The 23,014-nt window shown below is 49.1% G+C and overlaps 1 protein-coding gene across 1 annotated transcript in view; it reads left to right on the top strand.

Moving 5' to 3' along the window:
* Positions 1-21,689, top strand: part of Adamts15 (ADAM metallopeptidase with thrombospondin type 1 motif 15) — a 29,165-nt gene extending 7,476 nt beyond the window's left edge. The window contains exons 2-8 of the mRNA XM_052755616.1: positions 8,330-8,462; positions 8,929-9,096; positions 9,337-9,620; positions 13,805-13,982; positions 15,112-15,293; positions 15,394-15,569; positions 18,024-21,689. Of these exons, the coding sequence (XP_052611576.1) occupies positions 8,330-8,462; positions 8,929-9,096; positions 9,337-9,620; positions 13,805-13,982; positions 15,112-15,293; positions 15,394-15,569; positions 18,024-18,798 (1,896 nt within the window). The 3' untranslated portion in view covers positions 18,799-21,689. The remainder of the gene's footprint in view (positions 1-8,329; positions 8,463-8,928; positions 9,097-9,336; positions 9,621-13,804; positions 13,983-15,111; positions 15,294-15,393; positions 15,570-18,023) is intronic.
* Positions 21,690-23,014: the final 1,325 nt, after the last annotated feature.

The following is a 23,014-nucleotide window of genomic DNA, read 5'->3' as shown; positions in this document are numbered from 1 at the left end:
TTCCACTTCTGCACCCAGACCAGCTCTGCAGTCAGATTTCTGGGAGAAAAAAAGCAAAGGCCAAGAACAGGATCTCTTAATGCGTAAAGCAGCTGTTGTCCCATCTGCTACCTGAGATGCCCCTGTGGAGGTCGCTCCCTGGCTCTAGAATAACAGACCTCAGTGCAGTTGTGGAGGCTTGACTTTTGGAACCAACCTCGAGAAGAAGAGCCCCCGCTGGGGAAGTAGGCCATACCACCAGAAGATGGCCTTTTTGCAGAAGCAGCAATCGCACAGCACGGAGCAGGGCAGCTTCTGTTTCTCAGTGGTGTGCTAGACCCCCCAGGGGGCCGTGTCTTCTGTGCCTAATGGGTCCAAGCTGCAGGACCACTTGGGTCAGAAGTGGTCATGTGAAAGATGTGACTTAGAAGCTGTTCTTCTCTTAGGCATTTAGAGGGCAGAGCCAGAGAGCAGGGAGTCTGTGTTGGCAGGCCCATCATCAAGGTATGTGTGTCATGCTTGTATAAACAGCTCCTCCCCCACCTCCTTGCCAGCACAGATTTTGGGGCCTGCTGTACTCTCAGAGTCTTAGGAACTTCTCATTCCTGATGCAGTGCCCCCTGCCCCCCCAGTCTCCCTCGGGAAGGTAGAGTGTTGGATGAGAACCCGGGCAAACAGCTGTTCTTTTTAGACCAAGACAAATGGGATCTCTAGGAACCTTAGCTGTCCGGAAGAGGGAATACATTGATCATACAACAAGTGTTTTGACAATTGGAAGAGTTTCTGTAAAGATTCAGAATAAGTTCATGGACAAAGAGAGCACATCTGATTTTGCAAAGCAGCCAGCCTCCAGGCTCATAACAGCAGGGTGAGGTCAGCCCAGGAAAGGAACGAGGAGCTGCCGAGGATCAGAGCCAGAATCATTCTCACTTATTTCTATGAGGAGCACAACATCTCTGGCTTCTTGTTGCACCAGCTGCAGATGCCAGGTATTTCCTGCTGTGACTCAATAGACCCTGATTTCCCGAGTCCTCCTTGATTTCAGGTCCAGTGCCTCTGTTGTTTCAGTAACCCTTCGCGGCAAATGGTGTTTGTCCATTCACTCATCCATTCTCTTGGTACTTCTTGAGCATCTATGACTTTCATGTACTATTCTGGCTGGAGCTGAACATATGAATGAGATGTGGCCCAGTGCCCCCGCCCCACCAGGAATGATCAGTGTGGCAAAGAGCTGTGTGTGTGTGTGTGTGTGTGTGTGTGTGTGTGTGTGTGTGTGTGCTCTCTTCCCAGGAGCTGAGGATGCACTCTCAGAGCCTGGGTGCAGAAAGGGCTCCTGGCAGCCCTGGAGTGAGGACAGAAGTCTGCTTCTGTGTTGTAAGTGACCTTCAATCCTTCCGCCATCTGCTTCACTATTTGTGACATTTCCTCTCTTGACATGACTTCATTCTCACTTTTATGACTTGCAGTTTATGTTTTCCTCCTGCTCTCGCTCATTCTATTTTTCTTTGCTTAGAGTCATTTCATGGAATTCTCTTTCGCTTCTTTAACCTTTTCTTTCTTCCTCTTTGGGGGCTATCCGGGGGACTCAACTGTCTTATTTTTTTTATTCATACTCAGAACTTTCCCCTCTCCCAACCCTAAAGCTTGGCGCTGATTTTGTGTTCTTCGTCTTGAGCAGTACCACGTCTTGTGTGTGTGCACCCAAGTGAGGGTAGGTGCCCGTGGAGGTCAGACATGTAAGATTCCCCCTAGAGCTGGAGTCGCAAGTGGTTTTGAGCTGTTTGACTTGGAGGCTGGGAACTAAACGCAGATCTTCTGCAAAAGCAGTATGTACTCTTAACTGTTAAGCCATCTTTCCAGATCCTGTGTGGGGGCATGGAATGGGGTGTTTTCTATACTGTGCAAAGCAGAATCTTTCAGGAAACGGAGCCTAATGTTTTCTATAAATCAAATACTTGCAGCAGGGTAGTGCATTTTGTGTTCAGATTAAAGGCTATGAATAGTAAGATGATGCTTTGTGTTTTACATCCACCTCCCAGCATGGTAAGAAGGAATTTTTATTTCATCAGGCTCTGTTTTGAAGTCAGACTTTGGAAGATATTGGGAGAGAGGAGACATTTGAAGATTTGGTATTGCCATTTCTTGGTCACAACATGGCAGTGTACCACTGCTTTTGAAATGAGAAAAGGGAGGTGGGGAAAGAGAGGAATGGTGGAATATAATTGTTTTGTGTCTCATAGAGTGAGTACTCCCCATTTTTTCCTACTCCAAATAAGTAAGCCTAATATTAATGGCAGAAGATGGGGTGGAGGTGGGGAGAATCCTTCCTTTTGTGTGGCATCTTCTAAGTATCCGAGGCTAGTTTGCATGCATGGGCTCATGGGCTTCTTTCTACTGTCTCAGCTCTAGCCTGCCCTTATTCCTCCCTTTCTCCCCCCTCACTCTTTTCTCCCTCCCCTCCTTCCTATCGCCCTTCTTTCCTTTCTCCCCCCTCCCCTTTTTGATCTATTCTACTATACAGCTCAGGTTGGCCTCAAGGCTCCTGCTCGTCCTGCCTCAGCCACCAGAGTGGGGGCTTCCTCTCACCCACCCCTTTTACTAAAGAAAAAACAATGATTTATTCTTTTTATTTTATGTGTAGAAGTGTTTTGCCTGCATGTATGCATGTGCATCACATGTGTGCTTTGTCCCCTCGTAGGTCAGAAGAAGGCTTTGAATCCCCTAAAACTGGAATTGTGGATGGTTGTGAGCCACCATGTGGGTGCTGGGAGCTGAACCTAGGTCATCTGCAAGAGCAATAAGTAAGAGCAATAACCACCGAGCCATCTCTCCAGCTCCATTCCTTCTTTCTAACCAGTGGGTTAGTTAACAAAGATGCTATCTCCTACCTTAGGTATTGCTGCCTACCTTCCTTTGAACCTCACTGTGGTTGTTTCTTTCCCTCCACACCTCCACGCTCTTCCCACTGTGTCTTGATCCCTTGACTTGCACATGGTGCAATGGAAACGAATAATTGGCTTGGAATCAAGCAGAGCTGAGCGTGAATCTCAGCACTTGAATTTCCTACCAGTGGTCAGCTATTTGAACTCCACCACCCTCATCTTTAGAAGGCAGAGCATCATATTCAACTTGTGCAGCTACTTTGAGGATGTATCTAGCATAGGCTTCCAGTGGTGGCAGCTATCATTGTCACTACTTTAGCAGTTGCGTTGGCTATGTTTCTTGTTCTTGAATAAGTACATACAGGTCCTTTGCCAAAAATGTAAATTTGGGATAGCCTTGACTTAAAGCGTTTTGTATGATTGCGCTTGCAAGTATGTCATTGCCATGTACTTGCCTGATTATTAATACTCTTGTGTTTGTGTGGGGATTGTGCGTCAGTACTTGCCAATTCCTTTAAGGCAGGCATCACATCATGTCTTTGTAGCCCCTGCCGGGGCCCATGCATCTGGTAGTTCATCAGGTGCATAGAAGGAAGGTTCAGGGGAAAGTTCTGGCTGCCCGAAGCTGTTGGGTGCTTGAGTACTTTGCCTCTGCCCGGGGACCTTTAATTCAGCTTTCAGGCTGTCAGGCTGCAGTGTTGATTTCTTCTGGCGTTTCTTCTTGGCTCTCTGCCACCAGGCTTTGCCCTAGAGAAAGGTGGGGCCCCATGGAGGAGCATGTTAATCCACCCTGGAGTCAGTAGACAGGGTGCACAGCAGGGACAGGGTCAGTGTGTCAGTGCAGGTGTGGGGCGAGGAGCCAGCAGCTTGCTCAACCAGCGTGGCCTCAGCAGATGCCGCTGCTATCATTTATTCTAGCCGGTTCCCTCTGCCTGGGATTCTCCTCACCTATGGTCACCAGTACTGCCTTGACCTGGTGGTGTGTGTGTGTGTGTGTGTGTGTGTGTGTGTGTGTGTGTGTGTGTGTGTATGTGTGTGTGTGTGTGTGTGTGTGTGTGTGTGTGTGTGTGTGTGTGTGATCATTTCCTTCTTGAGTGTCTTCTGCACCTTCATTCTTGGAGTAGATAATGCACTGCAGAAGCAATAAGGAATCCTGCTAGAACTCAGTCCAGGGGCTACACTCTTACCTTTCAGCCTCTACTCTGCCTAACTTGGAGTTCTCTGCAACCCTGGGACAATGACATACTTTATGTGGCTCTCTTCTGTAAAGCAGAGCTTAGTAATGGCATCTCTTCCGAAGGGGGATTCATTGAGTAACCCAGGTAGAACTCTTGCTGCAGCATCTGGAACACTGTAGCAACTCAATAACTGCCAGCTGTCCTCATACTGTTGACAAGTACCCGCTCTTGAAGTGCTAGTTTCTAGAGAGGTTCAACCTTCCTGCAGAAGTGCTGGCTTCTGTTCTCCCTCAGTCAGGCAGTTCCTGTCCTTTGGACTATTCTAGTCTCTTGTGCTAATACCATTTCATACTTTCGGAAGGATTTATACGATGGTGATAGCACATTTGTTAATAGGAATAGCCCACCTTCCAGGCTTCACTGTCTACCTTTTTTTCCTTAGTTGCATAAGCTCTGGATTGTTAGATTTCACTTCCGGAAAAGCAAAGCCATTATTAGAAATCATAAACAAACAGATTTTGTGGCGGACGAAATACATGATGACACATGGCACAAATTCCTGTGGGGCCCAGTTAACACTTTCTGTTGGTGGTCGTCGTATCCTTTGTAGTAGGATGTAAGACCCCGAGCTTCACTTGTAGCAGTACTCGGCCTTGGGTGTGCAACCTCAGCTCGTCTGCAAACTGACAAGTTGGTTCTGAAGTTCTGGATGGCTATGGACACTGGAATGTCACTCACAAGGAGCCCTGGCTCAGGAACCTGGTTACATAAGAACACATAGATTTTTTTCCCCCTCCCTGCCAAAATAAAAAATTAATGTGCTGGATTGTTGTGGTTCCCCTTCCCTTTCCCCTTGTGCTGCTGGGAAACAGTGTCTTAGTATCTGCGTGTGCAGCAGAGGAGATAAGGGAGAGGTCCACAAGGAAGGCAGCGAGGCAGGGATTTGGGCAGCGGTTGTATGTGGGGAGCAGTATTGGTGAAGGGGTATCTGGTCACCTCAAAGTGCCAGCCTTATTTAGACCTCCACACCTAACCAGGAATAGTTAGGAAAGAAGAGTCCATGAGGATCAAGTTCTTGGCTCTGATGATTCTTGGATCCTCTGGAGAAGCAGTCGTGATTGTAAGAGAAATGGCAAATTGCCAGAAACAGTGAATCAGGTAGGGACTGGGCTGAAAGATGCCTGCGTCTTCCGGGCAGAAAGAAACAGGGCAATGTCTATATTTTAGAGACCAGTGCCTGAGCTAAAAGAGGTTAGAGCAAACCGAGTGGCCCTGAGTTCATTCAAGCAGGGTGGAGACATTCATTCTGTGACCATTTATGAGGTACAGCTGGGCCCTGTGCAAATGCCTGTGGGCATTCTCAGCTCGAAATCCCAGGATCGCCATTTGCTTCCTTGACTGGGTGAAGGGGGACAGAAATTCTGACCCTAGCAGCATGTCTTCCCATCCTGAAGATGCTGGTGACTGGGGCCTGTCTGTCCCCTGCAACATCCCTCCCCACAGGGACTTCGCTTATTCCCTTTACTTAATCCATGAAGCTGAGGTTTCTTGATGGAAAGAACAGGTTGCTCCTGCCCAGGAAGGGCCTGCAGTTGCTCGTCTATAGGAGGGAGGATCTACTCTCTAAAGAGGAAAGGCCTTGCTACAGAGACCTCCCAGCTGCAGAAGCTGCTACAGGAGAGTTAGGATCCCATGCCAGCTCTTCCTCTGGTCTGGTCACTTCCAGGCAGTGTGGGAATGAGCAGGGGTAGAGGAGCCTGCCTTTCCCTGTGAGTTGTACTGCTCAGTGTGCATCAGTAGATTAGAGGCCCCTTATGGTTCTTTCTGTTCTAAAAGTAGGTCATGCTGTGTGTTCCTGTCATAATCAACAGGGCCAGAAGGGGACCGGAGAAGGAAGGAGAAGATGTTTAAGTCATGGGAGGGTTCGAGTTCTAGTTGAGAACTGGCTCTTCCCCAGAGCAGCAAACCGAGGCTTTAAGGAAAAGAGGCAGTTGGTCCAAGACACATAGCCACTTAAGTAACGGGACCTAGATCTCTTGGTTCTTATTCCTGTGTCCCGTCTCTCTTGCCTGAGGTCAGCCTGAGTGTGTGGGTGGCCTGGAAGCCACAGACTGTTCTTGTCCTGGAGGCTGGAGGCTTCAGCTGTAGGTCTGGAATCTCCAGATCACCACCTCCAGCAACTGAGGTCTGTGCTTTAGTGTCCACAGGCGTATGGTGCTTTGGCCTAGCCTTGTCTTAAGGGTTAAGTTCTGTATTAAGAAATACATAAATTGCTGTGTATTTCTTTTATATCTTCCACTTTCCCTCCTGTCCCAAGCTCGTCTGTGATCTTTTGACAGGGGCTGTTTCTTAGGTTTTTAGGGCTCTAGGGAGAACTTTCTGGGAGGTGAGGTCTTTGAAAAGGGAAGGGAACCAGGTCAGGAAGGGAAAGGAGTTGGAGGTCTCTTGTGAAGTTCCTGGAGGTGTTACACTGTTCACACAGGCAGTAGCACAGAGGTAGGGCACGCAGAGCACCCGTCGCTGACTCTGGCACCTCGGGTTCAGGCTGGTCACCCTCATGGAGTTCTCTGGCCAGAAAAACTGTTAACTCATTAGGTGTGATTATCACCTGACCGTGGGAAGGCAGGTGTGACTGCTCGGGTGGTAAACTTCTGAGTGCTTTGGATTAAGTTTTTGCTGATTCTCTCTGTACTATGACCACTTTCATCTCATGCCTTCTGGCCCCACGAACCCTGTTGCTTCCTGCCATCCCCAAGGTCAGCATACACACACACACACACACACACACACACACACACACACACACACACACACACTCATGCACACACTCATGCACTTACTCACACACTCACGCACGCACGCACAGAGAGAGAGAGAGAGAGAGAGAGAGAGAGAGAGAGAGAGAGAGGCAGACAGACAGACAGAGACAGAAAGACACAAAGGGAACAGAATTGAGTAGAGCTCTGCATATCTGCTCACCTTGACCTCCTGGTTTTCACAGGAGAACATGGCAGCTTCTTCTCAAGCATTGCTGAGCCATTGGCTGTGACATCCAAATCCCCAGTCATGCAGACCCTTAGATTGTGATTCTTCCGTGTGACTTGAGCCTCCCCAAGCATCAGCTTCTTTGTCTGTGGGAGGGGATAACTAGTCCTTACTTCAGTGGACCGCAGTGAGGATTAGATAGGGTCATACATGTGGAATTCGTGCCTGGTGTTGGCTCTTAGTGAACCATGGCCACGATTAGTTATGATCATGGGCTTACTTTCCACCTTTCAAAAATAGCTGTGATAATATATCTACCTTCTAAGACTGTTGTGAGGGCCAAATCTCCAAATATTTTAAAAACAATGACATAAAGGAGAGAGAGTATGTTGGTGTGACTGATTTAACATCCACCTTCTGAGAGGAACAAATTGTACATGAGTGTTGTCCCATTTCCAACTTCTGGGTTCTCAGGGTTTCTAGATGCATCCATGGCCTATAATACTGAGCAAGGCTTTTGGGATTTCCATCCATGAAGTTCCATTTTTCATTTAGCATCCCCTGGAAATACTTCCTAATACAGTGTGCTGCTGGGAGGCCTAGCTTCTGCACCAGCAGGCTTCTAGATAAGAAAGGGGGACCCTCCCACTTAGGTGATGATCTCTGTCTTTTATCCCTAGTGACCCTTCAGTCTGTGCTCCCCTTGAGCTCTGGTAGCTCATTAAACTGTGTGTAGACAGTGGCTCAGGTCCACTTCTCTCTGCTTCCTGTCAGCTCAGGGAAGCCAAGTCGCTGGCTGGGGTAGATCCTTGGCTGGCCAGCCTATGGCTGAGAACCTGAACTTTATTCATAGTTGTCCAAAAGGCAGTCACTCAGCAAAGACAGGGACTGCTCGGAGCTGCCCGTGGATGGGGAACATGGTTGCTTTCTACCCCTGACATACCTCAGGGAGCTGTGATCAGAACCCCGCCCTACTGTGGGAGTCACTCTTTTCCTGACCTTCTCTATATAAAGCTGTGGTCCTTGTAGTCTAATTTTGTACCTCCTAATTTCCTCCCACAGGACTTCCCTGGTTAGGGTACAGTCTTCTCAGTGAGCCATGGAGCTTTCTTCCTGGGGCCACTTCCTTCAGCCTGGGCTGATTCCATGAATAACTCCACCAGCCTTTAGCGAGAAAGATCTGGCTGAAAGACGCTGGGGCTAGATGGCAGCAGCAAGACTCATAGAATGCCCTTTGTTTTCTTCCGGCCCCTTCTGTTCCCATCTCTAACTTTCGTCTGGCTTTGCTTCTCCTCCATCTGGCAGGACCTATGTGGGGCTACCACCTGTGACACCTTGGGCATGGCTGATGTGGGTACCATGTGTGATCCTAAGAGAAGCTGTTCTGTCATCGAGGACGATGGGCTTCCGTCGGCCTTCACCACTGCCCATGAGCTGGGTAAGGCTGGAGAGGAGGGAAGGTGACCTCTGGGGATGATCTGGATTTGTGATGGGTACTTTGGAGGGAGGGGAAACATTTATATTTGATTTCTCATATTTTGGAGCTGTAGGTATCCTTTCTTGGGGCCAGCATCTGCCTTGACATTGGCTTTACTTTTTTTCTGATTGCGGTAGCCCAGTTGACACCTGGGCACGTTGGGGAGAATACCTTAAAGACAAGGTGACACACTGCTGTCCTTCCCTGGCTCACAGTCCGATGGAGGAGATGGGAGACACAGGCTTGTGTCCTACAAGACACAAGTTAGTCTGTAGGACATCTACAAAGAAGACAGTGGACAGGCGCCAGGCACCAGCTTGAAAACCATCACTGGGTTTTCTTGCGTCTCCATCTCCTCTCGCAGCCCCTCCGGCCTGTTCTCAGCCCTCTGCTCCTGCCTCCCGAATCCTCTTGTCTCATCCCACAGGCCATGTGTTCAACATGCCTCACGACAACGTGAAGGTGTGCGAGGAGGTGTTTGGGAAGCTCAGAGCCAACCACATGATGTCTCCGACACTCATCCAAATCGATCGTGCCAACCCCTGGTCAGCCTGCAGCGCTGCTATCATCACTGACTTCCTGGACAGTGGGCATGGTAAGCCGGGAGACGGAGAGGAGCAGGGCTGAGTGGGAAGGCCCGTGCCGTTGTCCTCGATGGCAGTGCTTACCCTCTCTCTAGATGTCCTCTGTACCAGAAAGATGACAAAGAATTGGGCTCTGACATGGGTCTACTCTAGTTACCCCTTACTTCACCTCCCCCTACCATTTAGATTCTAAGCCAGCCAGGCCTCGCTTTCCCCAGCTTGTCCTAACACATGTCCTTGGATCTGTGCAGGTGACTGCCTCCTGGACCAGCCCAGCAAGCCCATCTCCCTGCCCGAGGACCTGCCAGGCACAAGCTACAGTTTGAGCCAACAGTGCGAGCTGGCCTTTGGGGTGGGCTCTAAGCCCTGTCCTTATATGCAGTACTGTACAAAGCTGTGGTGCACGGGCAAGGCCAAGGGGCAGATGGTGTGCCAGACCCGCCACTTCCCTTGGGCAGATGGCACCAGCTGTGGAGAGGGCAAGTTCTGCCTCAAGGGGGCCTGCGTGGAAAGACACAACCCAAACAAGTACCGGGTAAGCTCTTATGTCAGGGAATGCTGGGAGAGGGAGGAGCCTGGGCCTCCACTGCCTTGGTCTTTGATGGAAGCTGCTGGTCACATTATGATTGTGCCACATTGCATTACAGTGCCTCCATTTCTGTCTGTGGTCCTCTCTCTCTCTCTCTCTCTCTCTCTCTCTCTCTCTCTCTCTCTGTCTCTCTCGTGTGCACGCACATGTGTGTGTGTGTGTGTGTGTGTGTGTGTGTGTGTGTGTGTGTGTGTGTGTGTATGCATTTGCCAGAGATTTATGTCAGGTTGTTTTGCTCAATTGATTTTCCACTTCTTTTTCTTCAAGAGAGGATCTCTCACTGAATCTAGAACTGTCTAGTGAGCCCATGGGTTACACCAACCTCTGCTCTGTATCACTGAGGTCACAGCCACCCACTACATCTAACTCTATGTAGGTGCTGGAGGTCTGAACTGAGGTCCTATACTTGCCTAGCAAGCACTTTATCCACTGAGCCACCCCCTCAGTCCCCTGTTCTTGCTTTGACATTAAGACTGGAGAAACACTGTAATAAGCCAGATAATGTCTTGAGGCTTTGCATACACGAGATGAAGCCTTTGGCGGTACTGGGGACTCTCAGCTCCAAGCCCTGGGCTTTCTTGTATAGGGAGGCACTCTGGGATAGAGCTGAGAGTCTTAACGTGAGTCTTAACTCTCCAGCTCTGTGTTTCTTCCCTCATCAACCACTTCCATATCCAGGGAGATGGGATCACACAGATGAACCAGGTGTAGGGATGAAATGAAGCAAACCCCTGGGCATGCTTCAGTCACCGGACACATAGTGAGCTCAGCTACTGTTGTGCTTGTCTTTTTTTTTAACTGAAATATAATTGAACAGAAGTTCCCCCCAGATAAACAAGATTGTCAGTTAAGCAGGACCAATAGCACCAAAATATTCTCTGAATGGAATTCAGAATTTATAGTCTTTAGGGCTCATGTTAGGGAAGCAACGGAATCTGTACTTTTCCAGGCAGGAACAAGAAATCTGTCCTTGACCCTGGAGATGACTGCCCCTCTCTTACCCTTGTTCATAGTCAGGAGAGGACACACTACAGAGTTTCAAAGACACCACATTACCAAAAAGTGTTTACTAAGAACCCAATCCATCCATTGTCTGGGAATGGGTGTGGTGCAGAATTATTTTCTTAAAATCCTTTTCTGTGACCTGAGAACATGTACTTAACTAAACCTTCAACTACTTACTAGGCCAAATCCTTTGAGGAGGAGGAAAGCCGTGAGGGGTAGCAGGATATCAATGGGCCGACGGGGAGCAAGGCCAGGAGCGGTCTGAGTGAAGCATGGTGGCAGCAGGCTCCTTGGCTATGCATTATTAGGTAGGCAGTTTGGGAGGAAGGTTGCATTTGGCTTGACAGTCACGCTGATGAGTTCAGACTAGAAGGTTCTGAGGACAGGTGAGCTATGACAGAGGAGTCCAGAGGATGTTGGACATAGGCAACATTGCCAGGATGCACGGTCTTTCCACTGTAATCTCAATGTCTTTTCTGAACAGCCACTTCACTACCCTGTGAGCTGAAACCTGTCCCTTCATGGGGGCATTACCTTGGCCGGTCAGAGCCCAAGGGTTTATCCTATATATGACTGCAGCCTTGAGGGAGTCCTTCAGCTTTTCTGTTCATAACGTCTGTCCGACCACAGTGTCCTCTCTTCCCACTTATTTCCATCTAGGTTTGGGATTCCAGAAATTCTTCAGTCTGGACCTGTAGTTGCTCAGACAACTGCCTGTTTCTCTGGTGCCTTCTCATGCCCTGCTTCTTCTCTGTTGGCTGAGAGACTGCCCCCTCACCCCATCCCTCTGTGTCACGATCTCTTAGATTAGTCACCACCTTGGTTCAGTCCAGTTCACCCTCTTTCTCATGGGTACCCGCATAGGTGGATGTGGCTGGAGTAAAATGTACCACTGTGCTCGCTGGTCTCAGTTTAAATAAAAACCCTGGGAACTCAAATGGGCAGATACAGCGTGTGGAGGATGGAGGTCAACCTCGGATGTCATTCCTTGTGCACACTGGAGAAGCTGTGTGCCACTGAGCCTCGTCTCCAGCCCTGAACTGCTTCTGTGTTTAAGTGAATCTTGGCAAGTCCGTTTGGACACCTGATAAACATTTTAAACATGGCAGTCATAAAACTGGGCTCCTCACCACATCCCCTAAACCTGCTTTGGCAACCGCACCTTCCCGTTGTTTATGCCAAACCCCATTTGCTCATACACGTAACATCTGATAGCTCAGCAATTCCCATTGACCCCGTGTTCAAATCGACCCAGAACCTCATTTCTCACTACTTCCTTGCTGTCAAACCGTTCCAGGCCACATTCCCTCCTCCCTGGAATTTGGCAGTTTCTCCACATCTGCTCTCTGCATTTCTGATCTTACAGACTGTCATGAACAGAGCAGCAGCCAGTGGGATCCTTTGAAAACAGGAGTTCGGCTAGGCCACTATTCTGCTTACACTCTACAGGGCTTTCTTCATACTTAGCTTGGAAGGAGACAGCTTAGTCTCTGCCTCCATTGCCTGCTTCTGGTTTCCTGCTTACACTGCTGTGATAACACTGGACCCTCCATGCATCCTTTCTTGGCCATGTCTCTTGCTTCCCCTGCTTGGAATGCTCTTTCCATAATACCTCCCTGGCTCATACCCATAATTCTCTGAGGCAGGTGCATGTCCTAGAACCCAGAAGCCTCTTACACAGAGCAGTCTACCTCACAAAGGCTCCTGTTAGCCCTACTGCCTCCTACTTTTAACCCCATCAGATACACACAAACTCCAGCTTGTTTTTACTGTCTGTCTTCCCCTCATTGGGCTGTGGTGGCCTTTAGGGGAGGGGTTTATTGCACCTAGTGCCAGGTATATAGTAGGAAGTGAGCGAATATTTAGTGAATGAATGGATGAATGGCAGGCACACAATGAAAGTTTTTGTACAAATATGTGGAAAATTTATATCAAATAGATTTTGTCTACAGTGCTGAATACTGAAGAGAAGCTGAGATAGGAAGGCCTGGGTACAGTCACTCATTCTTTAGATGGTCACTTCTGACTTTAGAGAGAGCACCTTTGTGAGGGGCTACCCACATGTGGGAGGCTACAACGTGCAGGCTTCAGAGAAGCTCAGATAAGGGAAGAGCAGACACATAGTTGACTCTTAGAACATGAAGGAAGGAAGGTTTATGCTTCATGCAAGTAGTTCCTGCATAGGGCCATGTGGTCTAGCATCTATGGATGCTCCTGAGTGACAGCTGTACTCCCAGCTCAGCCGCCTTTCTGTGCCCAACTGACACATGTTCAGGGAGTGAGAAGTCAGTCTACTATCATCCTACAAAAAACACAATGAAGATGATAAATCTTTCATCCTCTTAAACAAATGAGCAAATGACAGCATCAGACTTACCGTCATTTATCCCAAAGCTGGATGGTGGCTTAGGGTTGCTTCATGCTCTCTAACACATGCTCTCTCGGCACAAATGTTAGCACTGCTGATGCATGTGATGCCTTGAACTTTCTCAAAGGCAGTCCGGATGGAGGTCAAAATCATTCTGGTTTGGTAGAAAGTCAGGATGATAGAACATTTACACATAAAAATGTTACAACACCCATGGCAACATTGGATATTGACTTGGCTGTTGGTTACACCTACCCAAGGTTTGGAGCTGACTATCCATACACTAACTGCTCACAGGGAAGACTTGGAAATCCCTCATGGAGATAGGCCAGGGGCTTTCATACATGCCACCCAATTGGAATCTTCCATGCAACCTCAGCTCTGAGTGTTTCTGGTCTCATTTCGTGCAGATGAAGTGTGAAACCTAAGGAGGTTTGGCGACCAGCTAAGCCCACTCCTGTGGAGCAGGCAGAGGCAGATGTAACAGTCCACCGGCTTCACAGCCTAAGATGCCTCTTCCCAGAACTCTCATTTCCAACAGGGAACAGTTGGTGTTTGCTGATGAATCAGTTTAAGTGTTGGGTGGGTCTTGAACATACAGATTGTTTGCTTATCATTTTTTTAAATCTCATGATACAGAGTGGACTTCATTCTAGAGAGGTGGGCTGGGAACTGATAGCTTTCACTGGGAGCTTCCAGGTGAGGGGCTGGGTGTGGCACCTGGGCCTGCTGGAGAATAACCTGCTCTTCCACACAGGTGGACGGCTCTTGGGCCAAGTGGGAACCGTACGGCCTCTGCTCTCGCACCTGCGGTGGGGGCGTGCAGCTGGCCCGGAGGCAGTGCAGCAACCCCACCCCTGCCAACGGCGGGAAGTACTGCGAGGGAGTGAGAGTGAAATACCGATCCTGCAACCTGGAGCCCTGCCCCAGCTCAGGTGAGACGCGGGACAGCGGGAGCCTGGGCCTCCCTCTGGGCTGTGTGCCTGGAGGTCACTCTTGCTCACAAACCTTGCGATCAAGATCTCAGTTGTCAGGAAAGAGCCCAGCACAAGTGACGTGTAAACTCTCCTCGGCACCATCCCTTTAGCTGTTCAGCTTTGGCAAAGGTGTTTTCTTCTTGCTGCTTAGAGTGGGAGGCTGACTGGCCCAAGGAATGGGCCTCTAGAAGTCTTCACAGTTTATTACTCACAAGCCTATCTTGTCAGCAGGAATCCAGGGGCCATACACTTGATGGGAAAAATTTACGTTTTAATTTCCAATGATGCTTCTATCTAAAACTTAGTCTCTCCTTGAATTAGGAATTTAGCCCCTTCCCCCTTTTTTTGAGAACAGGTCTCACTGTGTATCCCTGGCTGGTCTTGAACTCATAAAAATCTGCCTAAAGAGATCTGAGATCAAAGGCATGCATGCACTACCCTGCCCAGCTCAGTGCTTTTAAATTCACCTTTCCATCTAAAAGTCAATATTTCTTTCACTTGGGCAACAAAGGACAATAGCAGTATAAATTCCTGTGACTTTGTCATCAGTTGAAACTATGAATATCTTTACATGGTACTTCAATTGTTGAAGAATTCTCAAAATGCCTTTCTGTTCATCCTAACCTCAAAATTATAGCGGTTATTTGAGTCATCATTGAGTATTGCTTTTTTAATGCATTACTAAGAGCACATACATTAGAAGTATGTTTCAAAGTATATCAATAGTTGCTTATCAATAGAATTGGTATTCTTGTAAATGATATAATTTGTGTAATGCATTTAACAATGTAATGAGAAGAGATTTGATTAATAGGTTGCTGAAGGGTTTCATCATACAAAAAATGTTTAGGGCATCCATTATAGATGAAAACTGAGGCTAGGTACTGGCGAAGGTGGTACTTTGCTTATGGGATGTCTTATTGTGTACTGTATCTTTTGGTTCCAGACAGCTTTAATATTTGGAGGTAGGGATGACTATCATATGGCAGAGGGGCTTTTAGAGCTGGGGACCTCTGGGAGGGACGCTGTCTTTTGTACCTTCCTTGGCTCTTTTTTAGCTTCCTTTATGTGCTTCCTTCCTGTCCAGCTTCTGGCAAGAGCTTCCGGGAGGAGCAATGTGAGGCTTTCAATGGCTACAATCACAGCACCAACCGGCTCACCCTAGCTGTAGCATGGGTACCCAAGTACTCCGGCGTATCGCCACGGGACAAATGCAAGCTCATCTGCCGAGCCAATGGCACTGGCTACTTCTATGTGCTAGCACCTAAGGTGAGCATGCGGGGACAAGAGACAGGGCCAGAGCCTAGTCTTCTTCAGAGGCGCACCTCACTGAGCTGCCCCTCTCTTCTTTCTCTGGGGAATGTCACAGGTGGTGGATGGTACGCTGTGTACTCCCGACTCCACCTCGGTCTGTGTCCAAGGCAAATGCATCAAGGCTGGCTGCGACGGGAACCTGGGCTCCAAGAAGAAGTTTGACAAATGCGGGGTGTGTGGCGGGGACAACAAGAGCTGCAAGAGGGTCACAGGGCTTTTCACCAAGCCTATGTAAGTTCTGGGCCCTGGAGGGCACAGGCAAGGGGGGATGGGATTGGGGGTGGTGGAGGTGGAATTCCTCCTAGGCATCGAAAGCTTGGCTTAGAGTGGAGTGAATGTTAGTGTGGGCGTGTTGTTGTGTTGTTGCTGTGGAGGCCACCCGTACTCTTTCTGGGCTGATAATCCATCTATGTATCCATCCATGTGTTCATGTATCCATCCATTCAGCCAGTAAACAAAGACGAAGACACACCCTAATGGGAGATGAGATTCGGGGAGATGGGAATGTTGCTAGGATCTGTCTAGTATTCTAGAGCTGGACTCTGCTGGCTAGCTTGATGTCAACCTGACTCACGTTAGAGTTATCAGAAAGGATGGAGCCTCAGCTGAGAAAATGCCTCCATAAGATGAGGCTGTAGGCAAGCCTCTAGGACATTTTCTTAATTAATGATTGATAGGGGAGAGTCCAGCCCATGGTGGCTGATGGTCCTGACTTCTAAGAAAGCAAGCTGAGCAAACCAGTAAGCAGCACTCCTCCAGGACCTCTGCATCAGCTCCTGCCTCCAGGTTTCTGTCTCATTTGAGTTCCTGCCCTGACTTCCTTCAGTGATGAGCAGTGGTGTGGAAGCCTAAGCTAGAAACCCCCTGACCTCCCCGAGCTGCTTTTGCCCAGGGTGTTTCAACACAGCAATAGTAACCCTAACAAAGACAAGGACGGAGCTGTTTCCAGATCTCAGTTCTCTGATTTCTGCATGACCTTGGGCAAGTGCTTTATTCTTCAGACTTCTAGACACCTAGTCGTAGATGGATTTCATATTCAGTCTCATGAAGAGTATGGAACTTAATTTTAAAAAGTTAGTACAGTGTCTGGTGTGTGCTTAATACATGTTCGTGAGGGAAAAGAGGTGATATGGGACAGTCACCATGCTTTTGTGGGACTTGAGGTCCTGGCCCTGGGGATTGCATTGAGAAGAGAATGAATGGAGTCTTGGCTGCCAGGGAAATGTGCCCCATAATTGGCTTCTTTTAGTCCAAACTCCAGTATCTGCAGCTCAGCAGCTGGAGCTTTATGAGGCTGACCACACCCTCCTTTGGAAGTCCCAACCTATGTTCTGGAAGAAGCAGGGTGAGCAGAGCACTGGAGATCTCAGTTGGGAGCCTGGTGTATGGTTAACCAAAAATTCTTGGGACCAAGTGCAGAAGAGAGAAAGACCAGATGGTCTTCCTGGAGTTGGACTGTTCCCTCTGGACATGACATCCTCTATTGAGCCCCTAGGGGTGCACAGGGAAGCCCCCAGCTCCTTTTCTCCGAGCTCAGTTGTTGCTGATACAGAGTTTTTGAAGCTGTCTTTCTGAAGGATATGCAACAGGGTGGGTCCATGAGGTGTTTAGAGGAACCGAGTGGAGCCTGAGGAAGCATCTGCCTTAACTTAGCCTGTGTGGATGAGGATGCAGGAACCCAGAACAATGTGCTGACTTACTTAAAGGGAGTTGGTATCTGAGTCAAGGCCTAATCCCTGACCCTGACTCCAAGGTCATTACTCTGACCGTGTGCAATAACCAACCTTGGACTTGATCACTGTATACTTACATCCTCTCCACTCTCCTCATAATACCTTATGCCTTTTGAGTCTTCTGTGTCAGGTGCTCTGCTCTGTGATTGATGTTCTGTGGGCTTCCTTACCCCAGGACGGTTCTGTGGTGTGTGAAGTTATGAGCTCCATTTTTCATGGGAGAGGAAACAGACTTAGAGATGCTGAGACGTATCCAAGATCAACAGCCACATAAGGGGGCGTGCTTCTTTCTAAGCCTCAAACTTGCATTTTTATTATACTCTGGATTCACCCAAAAGACAAATTTACTGAGGGACAAAAAGATCTCCAGGTCCTACAGCCTAGGCATTCAGCTTAACTGAGTCTGGCTTTCAGCTTCCTGACTCCTTGAGCTCTGGATGGTGGTCATTAAGCAGCCTTACTCTGTAGTTGGAGTTATCTCCAGTCCCATCCAGCAGCCACTCAGACTCAAATAAACACACAGATGCTTATATTATTTAAACTGTTTGGCCTAATGGCTGAGGCTTCTTGCTATCTAGCTCTCATATCTTAAATTAACCCATTTCTATAAATATATACCTTGCCACGTGGCTCGTGGCTTACCGGTACTTTCCATCCTGCTCCCCATGGCAGTGGCTGGCAGTGACTCTCTGACTCAGCCTACTTCCACCCAGCATTCTCCTCTCTCCTTGTCCCACCTACACTACCCTTCCTGCTTGGCTACTGGCCAATCAGCATTTTATTTATCAATCAATCATAGCAACATATATTCACAGCATACAGGGCATCCCACAGCATTACCTTCTGCTGCCATTTTTGTGATGTATCCCAAACCCATCATCAGTTCTTACTTTGAAGAGGATAAAGGATGTTGCCTTAAGCATCTGTATAATGTATACTCTCTTTACTCTAGGCACGGTTACAATTTTGTAGTGGCCATCCCTGCAGGCGCCTCCAGCATTGACATCCGCCAGCGTGGCTACAAGGGGCTCATTGGGGATGACAACTACCTGGCCCTGAAGAATAGCCAAGGCAAATACCTGCTCAACGGACACTTTGTGGTATCTGCCGTAGAGCGGGACCTGGTGGTAAAGGGCAGCCTGCTCCGGTACAGTGGTACTGGCACTGCGGTAGAGAGCCTGCAGGCTTCTCGTCCCATCCTGGAGCCGCTGACCGTGGAGGTCCTGTCAGTGGGGAAGATGACGCCACCCCGGGTGCGCTACTCCTTCTATCTGCCCAAAGAGCCTCGGGAGGACAAGTCCCCTCGCCCCAAGGACCCTCGGGGTTCCCCAGTGCTGCGCAACAGTGTTCTCAGCCTTTCCAACCAAGTAGAGCAGCCAGACAACAGGCCACCTGCACGCTGGGTGGCAGGCAGCTGGGGGCCTTGCTCGGTAAGCTGTGGCAGTGGCCTACAGAAGCGAGCAGTGGACTGTCGGGGCTCCCTGGAGCAGCGAGGAACCTCTGCTTGCGATGCAGCTCATCGACCAGTGGAGAAACGAGCCTGTGGGGAACCCTGTCCAACCTGGGAGCTTGGCAACTGGTCGCCCTGCTCTAAGAGCTGTGGCCGAGGATTTAAAAGGCGCCCGCTCAAGTGTGTTGGTCACGGAGGGAGGCTGCTGGCTCGGGACCAGTGTGAACTACGGCGCAAGCCCCAGGAATTAGACTTCTGTGTCTTGCGGCCCTGCTGAGGGGGACTGTCTCTTCCACTCCTTTATTCTCCACCCACCGTTGTGCTGGTGCTGCGGTCAGCTGGAGCAGAGGATGGCGGTCAGTGGCCTGTGTCACAGTGTCACTCAAATCCAGAACAAGGACCATGGGTCTGGGCGAGAGGTTCCTTCCTCCTTGGACCGGGCAGGGGGAAGCTAACTAATGCACAGTCTACCTCATGCCCTGCTCCTCGGGGCCCAGTTGTGGGGAGAGGCTTCAACAGATGGGTGCTGGGCAGAAGGTGCTGAAGCCCTGCTTCCAGGAACCTGGAAGTTGGGTGCCTTCCAGGCAGAACATCAGGGACCTTGGCCCCCCTAACGGAGACCACAGGCTGCTGGAAGAGCCATGGCCTGCAGCTTGGCACCCTCAGGTGATCCCAGGAGCTTTGACATATCCCTGAACAAGGCAGGGTTCTCACGGTGCTTTCAACCCTCTTTCTTTCTGACTGATGTGGACCTAACATTAAAATTGTTCAGGGGTCACTAGAAGCCAAAGGGACAAGGAGATGGGGTTCATTTGGGTGCAACTTCCCTGTTTGGGAAAAGGTGGATATGTACAGGGAGTTCTGTGTTTGCTCTTCTTCCATCGTGGCCCTCCTTGAAAAACCAGCATCTTGGAACCCGGATGGCCAGGGCATTAGATCTGTGGAGGCAGCACTGATGTGGCCCCTGATGCTTTGTAGGCAGCCAGGGAAACTGCAGGGACCTCTTCTTGGTCAAGAGAGCAGCTATGACAAACAGATGCTGCCACTTAAAAGGGGAGATGATTTGATGGCTGAAGCAGGGAACACTAGAGATTTCGAAGGTTCTGCTCTCACTGGGGTGAGGATGGGTAGGTGCTGAGCTGTGGGATCTGACTTTAGGAATGTCACTCTGGGCTGGGGGAAAGGAGTTCTGATGATGAAGACACTGCATGGCCCCAGGGAACTTTCACAGTGACCATAGCCCTGTACCCACTGAGGGAGGAGTGGGTGTGCCTGGGCGGGGGTGAGATGCTGAAAACCCACCTGCTGACAAGTCAGTCTTCTTCCTTGGCACCTCCTGCTGTCTCCTGTGGGCATGCTACATTATATCTCCAAGCCTTCACCTTTCTTGGAGGTAAATGGGGTTCATTGTTTGCTACCTCAGATCGTGCTCTCTAGGACAGAAGTAACGTGACGCTTCCGCCATACTCAGTTATCATCATAGCTGGAGCTGCCCAAAGAGCTGAGTGTGTGCGTGGATTCCTGTTTCCCACAGCCTGGCTATCTGCTCTGCTGGAGCTCAAAATATGAAGACAGAATGGGGTGGAGTGTCTTTTTCTTCAGGTTCCTTGGGATCAGGTTTTAGGAAACACTAAGAATCAATGCTCTGACTTAGGGACTCTTGGAAGCCACCAGCAGAACTACTGGAGACCCGTCTGTCATTCTTGTAGACGTGTCAGGGAAATAGGAATCCAGGTATTTCTTACAGTAGGGTATCTCTTGAAGACCCCGAGGCTCCAGTGTATATAGGGCATCTTCAAAGAATAGGCAACGTGTCCAGGGCCTCAGTGGAGGACTTGATGGAGAGAAGACCAAAACTCTTGTCTTCATTGTGGGAGACAGGGACCTGTGTCAGTTCTTTTACATGTCCCCTAGTAGTCAAAATCTACATGCTGGCCAGTGGCCAGTTTAGCCTCTAGGACAGTGGTTCTCAACCTGCAGGTTGCAATCCCTTTGAGGGTGGAGTGACCTTTTCACAGAAGTCACATATCAGATATCCTGCATTTCAGATATTTACATTATGATTCATAACAGTAGCAAAATTACAGTTTTGAAGTAACAATGAAAATAATTTTATGGTTGGGGGGGTCACAACATGAGGAACTGTATTAAAGGGTTGCAGCATTAGGAAGGTGGAGAAACACTACTCTAGGGTGTTATTCTAACCCTGGTTGATCTCTGGGCTGGAGACCTTGGATAGAGCTCCTACAGTAGGTGAAGGGCATGCAACCCTCTGAGGGTTACAGTCACCAATGAAGGACAGTGTGAGGCAGAAGCAGCAAGTACTTCAGAACTGTAACAACAAAAGGACCCCAGGGCCTGAGGCTGAGGGGAACCTTGCTAGCTGATGACAGCATGGCGCCCCGTGCTTTGTGCATTCTATCTCTACAAGTAGAGGTGGCGCTTGGCTGTGCAGACAGGGTTAGGGCTGGGGTGGGTGGGAAGTGAGGTGACTGGCCTTGAACGGAGCAGTATTGCCATCAGCTATTTTACAAATTATTTCAAGGAGGGATGGTCACTCTTGTTCCTGACAAATTCCAGGTGTCCACACTCTTTTTTTTCTGTCACAATAGTTTTTATTTTTGATTTATAAATTTCTTCTTTTTAAAAGAAGTATGACGGAGACAACTTGGGAAGTTTGTCTTGCCTTTGAACATTTTCTGTCAACCCGTGCTGAGCAGAGATGAGGTCAAGGCACAGGTTTCTCATGATGGAATAAGAAGTCAAAGTGATGTCCCATGCCTGTGGAGAAGAACACTCTGGTGGCTCCAGGAACTTCTTCACTGGGATATGGACCAGTAAGACTTCGGGTTCGGGATCCCCTACCCTCCTTTGCATAGTGTGTGCACTGATTGGAGGATTTAGACTCAGACACCCTCTTATGGACTTCATCATGTTGCGGGAGGGGCTGGAAGGAGCCCAGCTTGGAAGTCAGCTGCTGGAGACTCTAGACACTGTTGTTGGTAGAGCCCCTTCCCCGTTTGGGCTTGCTTCTTTTGCATTTTGTATACTGCAGAAGGATGAGAGGGTCTGGGGACTGGCTGAGCGTGTATACTGTGTATACATGGGAGCTGGCTGCTGAGGTGACAGCAGCCTACTCCTAATAAAGTTGGATGTATTTAAAACTTGCATCTTGTTTCTGTCACTGTATCTCATCCGTGGATACATTCTTCACGCTATGGTGGAGGTGGTGGAGACAACGGTGGCAATGGCAGCTCCACCCAACCCTGCGAAGTCTCAGTTGATCAGGAGGGTAGAGCAAAGGGACTGTGTCATGAAGGGCTGCAGTGAGTGTGAAGAAGAAACCCGACCACTTAAAAAAAAAAATCCAGAAACCTAGTTGGCCCAGAATCCGAGGTCATCTCTCCGAATCTCATTTCCTATCTACAGAGTGAGAAGGGTAGATTGAAGCATCATTTATGATGCCTTGTGCTTCATCCTTGTGGCTTCTAGGCACAGTGATGGTTGAGATGTTGGTGGCGACCTCATTTTAGTTTGGGTTCAGAAATAGATGGCTTTTTTGACTTTCTGGCTGAGCACGGCCATGCGGAATAATTTCTCCGTACGCTTGGCAGCCCCTTCAGATTTGCTGGTGAGGAGGACAGAGAGAAGGTTTGCTCAGAGCTTCAGCTCTTCGGGGGTCTGGGGAAGGGCAGAGCCAGCCAGAAGAACCTACAGGACTCTATGGAGTATCAGAGGCCTGGAAAGGACATTGAGGGCCTTGGGTCTGTGCCCAAGCTCAAGGGATCACTGTAACAACTTGGTAAAATTGCCTATGACATGGTTATCTTCTTGGGGGTCATTTTTGTTTACCCTCTGGTTTCCATTGCAGCAGTTCCTGGTAGGACTTATCTAAGGTAAAGGTCCTGTGGGCTGGTTTCAGGCAGGGGGATGTCAGTAAATGGAGAAAAGAGAAGGGGGCTGGGTTCCACTGGGAAACCAGGCCTGGAGCCTCAGGAGAACAGCCAAGGTAACAGAGAGGCCAGTGCCCATGCAAGCTGCCTTCCAGAGCAGACAAACCTGCTTGTGTATGTTTATAAGCTTTCTAGAGAAGGAAAGAGCAATTTCCTAACTTTTCTGGCTTTTGATGAGGGGCAAGGATAGTTTGCTTTGTGATGTATCGGTAGGAAGAAAATGCATTCTTGTCCCAGTAGGAAAAAAAAAACAAAAAACCAAAAACAACCTGGATAACTTTGCAAAATAGTCTTGACTCCCTGAGCTAAACTCTGCCTGCCTAGTGAGTCCTGGCAGGTCCCCAGCAGGCTGAGCTGGCAGAGGCAAGGGCAGCGTGTATGACCCCAGAGTCTTTCCATTGATCCTTGGCTTGTACCCAGCCCTCCCTGGGTGAGTCAGTCCTCAGGCTGCAATCCTGGCAACAAATCCCAGAAGAACGAGTCTCCCTTCGGGCCCTCCAGACGCTGCCACCGTGTCACCTCCCAGCCCACAAAGCTCTG

Source organism: Peromyscus californicus, unplaced genomic scaffold, assembly GCF_007827085.1.
Source record: "Peromyscus californicus insignis strain IS unplaced genomic scaffold, ASM782708v3 Scaffold_11__1_contigs__length_118956290, whole genome shotgun sequence".
NCBI classification, from domain to species: domain Eukaryota; kingdom Metazoa; phylum Chordata; class Mammalia; order Rodentia; family Cricetidae; genus Peromyscus; species Peromyscus californicus.
Note: the sequence above shows the minus strand (reverse complement) of the source record. Positions and strands in the feature narration are given on the sequence as shown.